The sequence below is a fragment of the Oryzias melastigma genome, linkage group LG3 (assembly GCF_002922805.2).
Source record: "Oryzias melastigma strain HK-1 linkage group LG3, ASM292280v2, whole genome shotgun sequence".
Lineage (NCBI taxonomy): Eukaryota > Metazoa > Chordata > Actinopteri > Beloniformes > Adrianichthyidae > Oryzias > Oryzias melastigma.
Genome location: NC_050514.1, coordinates 32,318,309 through 32,323,446, shown reverse-complemented (window position 1 = coordinate 32,323,446; position 5,138 = coordinate 32,318,309). Strand labels below are relative to the sequence as shown.

The following is a 5,138-nucleotide window of genomic DNA, read 5'->3' as shown; positions in this document are numbered from 1 at the left end:
GCTGACTACAAATACTAGTGAGGAGCAAACTTCACAGTCAAGTGAGGAGCCAACTACATATACAAATCAGGAACTAACTACAAATACCAGTGTAAACCTAACTGCAAACATTAGTGAAGAGACAACTACAAATACCAGTCAGGAGCTAACCACAAATGCTAGTGAGGAGCCAACTACAATCAGCAGTCAGGAGGTAACTGCAAATACCAGTTGGGAGCTAACTACAACTACTAGTGAGGAGAACACAACACATACCAGACAGGAACCAATTACAAATACCAGAAAAGACCTAACTACAAATACTAGTGAGGATCCAACTACACATACCAGTGAGGAGCTAACTACACATATCAGTGAGGACACAAGTACAGATACCAGTCAGGAGATAACTTCAAATATCAGTCAGGAGCTAACTACAACTACCAGTCAGGGACTAACCACAAATACTAGTGAGGATCAAACTACACATACCAGTGAGGTGGCAACTACAAATACAAGTCAGGAGCTAACTAGAGATACTAGTGAGGATCAAACTACACATATCAGTCAGGAGCTGACTGCCAATACTAGTAAGGAGCAAACTACATATACCAGTGATGAGCAAACTATAAATACCTGTCAGGAGGTAACTAAAAATACTAGTGAGGAGCAAATTACAAATGCCAGTCATGAAATAAGTACGATTACTGGTGAGGAGCCAACTACACATATCAATGAGGACACAACTACAGATGCCAGTCAGGAGATAACTCCAAATACCAGTCAAGAGCTAACTACAACCACTAGTGAGGAACAAACTACACATACCAGTATGAAGCCTACTACAAATACCAGTCAGAGACTAACTACAAATACTAGTGAGGAGCAAACTACACATACCAGCGATGTGCCAACTACAAGTCAGGAGATAACTAGAGATACTAGTGAGGATCAAACTACACACACCAGTCAGGAGCTAACTGCCAATACTAGTAAGGAGCAAACTACACATATCAATGAGGACACAACTACAGATACCAGTCAAGAGCTAATTACAATCACTAGTGAGGAGCAAACTTCACAGTCAAGTGAGAAGCCAACTACATATACAAATGAGGAACCAACTACAAATAAAAGTGTAAACCTAACTGCAAACATTAGTGAAGAGACAACTACAAATACCAGTCAGAAGCTAACCACAAATACTAGTGAGGAGCCAACTACAATCAGCAGTCAGGAGGTAACTGCAAATACCGGTTGGGAGCTAACTACAACTACTAGTGAGGAGAACACTTCACATACCAGACAGGAACCAATAACAAATACCAGAAAAGACCTAACTACAAATACCAGTGAGGTACCAACTACAAATTCCAGTGTAGACCCAACTACAAATACTAGTGAGGAGCAAACTTCACATTCAAATGAGGAGCCAACCACATATACAAGTGAAGAGTCAACTACATTTACCCGTGAGGAGCCAACTAAAAATACCAATGAAAAGCAAACTACAAATACAAGTGAGGAGCCACATACACGTACCAGTGACGGGCCAATTACAAATATCAGTCAGGATTCAACTACAATTTTCAGTGAGGACCTCACTATAATGACTACTGAGGAGCAAAGTACAAATACTATTGAGGTCCGAAGTAAAAACTCTAGTGAAGAGCCACCTAGAAATACCAGCAAATTGCTGACTACAAATACCAGTGTAGACACAACTACAAACATTAGTGAGGACCTGACTAGAACTACCAGTGAGGTGCCAACTACAAATACCACTGTGGAACCAATTATACATACCAGTGATAGGTCAAGTGCAAATATCAGTCAGGAGCTAACTACAACTACCAGTCAGTATCCAACTACAAATCTCAGTGGGGACCTGAACACAAATACCAGTGAGGAGCCAATTAGAAATACTAGTGATGTCCTAAGTAAAAACACTACTGAGAAGCCACCTAAAAATACCAGTGAGGAGCCAATTACAAATAATAGTGATGTCCTAAGTAAAAACACTACTGAGAAGCCACCTAAAAATACCAGTGTAGACCCATTTACAAATGACAGTGAGGAGCAAATTACAAATACCAGTTACGACCTAACTACAGGTATCAGTGAGGATCCATCTACAAACATTAGTGAGGACCTGACTACATATACCAGTGAGGAGCCAACTACAGATCACATTGAAGAGCCATCTAAAACTACCAGTAAGAGTCCAACAAAAAATACTATTGATAAGTCAAATACAAATACCAGTCAGGAGCCAACTTCAAATACTAGCCAGGAGCCAAACACAAATACAAGTGAGGAGCCAACTTCATATACCAGTCGGGGGCCAACCACACAAGAAAATGCGGAACCAATTACACATACCAGTGACGGGCCAACTACAAATACCAGTCATGAGCCAACTACAAATACCAGTCAGGAACCAATTAGAAATACCAGTGAGGAGCCAACTACAAAAACCAGTCAGGAGCAAATTAAAAATACCAGTAAGGAGGCAATTACAAATTTCAGTGAGAACTCAACTACAAACACTGAGGAGCCAACTGGAAACTCCAGTAAAGACCCATTTATTTATGAGGAGCCAACAACACATATAATCAAGCAGAGAACTACATATACCAGTGAGGAGCTAACTGCAAATACCAAAGAGAAGGTAACTACAAATACCAGAGAGGAGTTAACAAGAAATACCAGTGGGGACTCAACTAAAAACACCAGTGGGGAGCATACTACAAATACCACAGATAAGTTAACAACAAATGCCAGAGAGAAGTCAACCACAAATATCAGTGAGCACCCAGCAACAAATATTAGTGAGACGTTAACAAGAAATAACTATAAGAATCAAACTGAAAATACCAGTAAAGAACCAACAACAAATACCAATCTAGAGCCAACTACCACCAGTGAGGGGGCAATTACAAATACTATTCAAGAGCCAACTAAAAATACCAGTGATCACCTAACTACAAAAAACAGCGGGGAGCCAACTACAAATTTCAGTGAAGAGCCAACTACAAATACCAGTGAGAAACCAACTACAAATACCACTGAGGTTCCAGCTAAAAAAACTAGCGGGGAGCCAACTGCAGCTACCAGTGAGGATCCAGCTAAAAGAAATAGTATGGAGCCAAATACAAATAACAGAGAGGCATTTACTGCAGATACCAGTGAGGAGCCAACTACACATACCCGTAAGGACTCTACTACAAATTTAAGTGATGAGTCAACTACAAAAACCAGTGAGGAGTCAAGTACAAATACTAGTGATGAGTTATCTACAAACACCAGAGTGGCACCAACTACAAATACTAGTGGGGATTCAACCACTAAAAACGGTGATGATCCAACTACAAATACCAGTAAGAAATCAAGTACTAATACCAATCAGAAATCAAGTACTAATACCAGAGTGAAGTCAACTACGAATACCAGTGAGAACCTAACTCCAAATACCAGTCAAGAGCCAACAACAAATACCATTGAGGAGCCAACGGCAAATTTCAGTGAAGAGCCAACTACAAATACCTTTGAGGTTCCAGCTAAAAAAACTAGCAGGGAGCCAACTGCAACTACCAGTGAGGATCCAGCTAAAAGAAATAGTGGGGAGCCAAAAACAAATATCAGTAAAAAGCCAACTACAAACAACAGAGAGACATTTACTGCAGATACCAGTGAGGAGCCAACTACACGTACCCGTAAGGGCTCTACTACAAATTTAAGAAATGAGTCAACTACAAAAACCAGTAAGGACCCAACTACAAATACCAGTGAGGAGTCAAGTACAAATACTAGTGATGAGTTAACTACAAACACCAGAGTGGCACCAACTACAACTACTGGTGGGGATTCAACCACAAAAAACAGTGATGATCCAACTACAAATACCAGAGATATGTTAACTACAAATACCAGTGAGAAATCAAGTACTAATACCAATCAGAAATTAAGTACTAATACCAATCAGAAATCAAGTACTAATACCAATCAGAAATCAAGTACTAATACCAATCAGAAATCAAGTCCAAATACCAGGGAGAAGTCAACAACAAATACCATTGAGGAGCCAATGGCAAATTTAAGTGAAGAGCCAACTACAAGTACTGGTAATGAGCAAACTACAAAAAGCCGTAAGGAGCCAACAACAAGTATCAGCAAGAAGCCAACTACAAATAGCAGAGAGAAGTTTACTACAAATACCAATGAGGAGCCAACTACACATACAATTGAGAAGTCAACCACGAAACACAGTGAGTAGTCAAGTACTCAAGTATTTTAAAATGAAAGATATTGAAAGCAGCTAAAGTAAAATAAATAAACATTGTTTTTTGTTTTTGTCTTAACGAGAGCTTGTTTTAGGAAATAAATGTATCTTAGTTGCATTCAAGTGTTCTCCTTCACCCTGTCATGCCGCTTCATCATATGTAAATGGTTTTGGAAAGCACCTGTTCAAGCACCATTCAGGCCCCTGAACAGTTTTAGAACACGTGTTTTGGCGACATTTAGCAGTATTGGAAACAAACAGCAGTTTGTTTTCCCAACAGTCCATATGGATCATTACTGGGAAAGGCAATTTAATCTTTGTAATTTTCTTTATTAACTTCCTGTTGTGAAAATAAGACAGTTTTGAATTGGAAACAAGAAAAGCACCATCAATTTTCTTGGTTAAAAGCAACTTGTGTCTGAGATGCAGTCGCAGTGCTTCATGATCATTAAAAATATTATATACACACACATACATATATATATATATATGTGTGTGTAAAGATATATGTTTTACAATTTTTTTTAAAGTGAAACTTGTTTAAGTAACTGATCTAACATTAACTATTTTTATTTCCTTTACAGATAATTCTCAGCCTGAATGCTGTGGAAGCAATTTTATCAGTGAAATGAGTAATTCAGGCGGGAAAGACATTTACAAGTAAGATTTTATTTGTCGTTAAAAATTTGGGACTCAAAGTTAAAGTTCTTACAATTTCTTGTTCTGTGTTTCATTTAGTGTCACAAAGAACATAGAAAACCTTCTGGAGAACACAATAGTGAACAAAACTACAACATTTTCTGGCAAGGACTATGTTGCCACGTTGTACAAGCCCAGCGGTGCCTTCAATGGGGTGGTGTTTTATGCCAGTGAGACT

The 5,138-nt window shown here is 38.8% G+C and overlaps 2 protein-coding genes across 2 annotated transcripts in view; both read left to right on the top strand.

Annotated features, from left to right (window-relative positions):
• Nucleotides 1-5,138, top strand: part of LOC112160296 (adhesion G-protein coupled receptor G5) — a gene marked incomplete in the record, with an annotated part of 202,014 nt that overhangs the window by 158,800 nt on the left and 38,076 nt on the right.
• On the top strand, nucleotides 1,904-5,045 carry LOC118598616 (mucin-5AC-like). The gene is made up of 2 exons (XM_036211373.1): nucleotides 1,904-4,247; nucleotides 4,846-5,045. Exons 1-2 carry the CDS (start codon nucleotides 3,122-3,124, stop codon nucleotides 4,923-4,925), a joined length of 1,206 nt encoding a protein of 401 aa, XP_036067266.1. The 5' UTR covers nucleotides 1,904-3,121; the 3' UTR covers nucleotides 4,926-5,045.

What these genes read in the sequence shown, in the direction of transcription:
- LOC118598616 (XM_036211373.1), top strand. Translation starts at nt 3,122, where the DNA reads ATGGAGCCAAATACAAATAACAGAGAGGCATTTACTGCAGATACCAGT. An exon ending in GAAGTCAACCACGAAACACA is followed by an intron (nt 4,248 to 4,845) that starts GTGAGTAGTCAA and finishes TTTCCTTTACAG; the next exon opens with ATAATTCTCAGCCTGAATGC.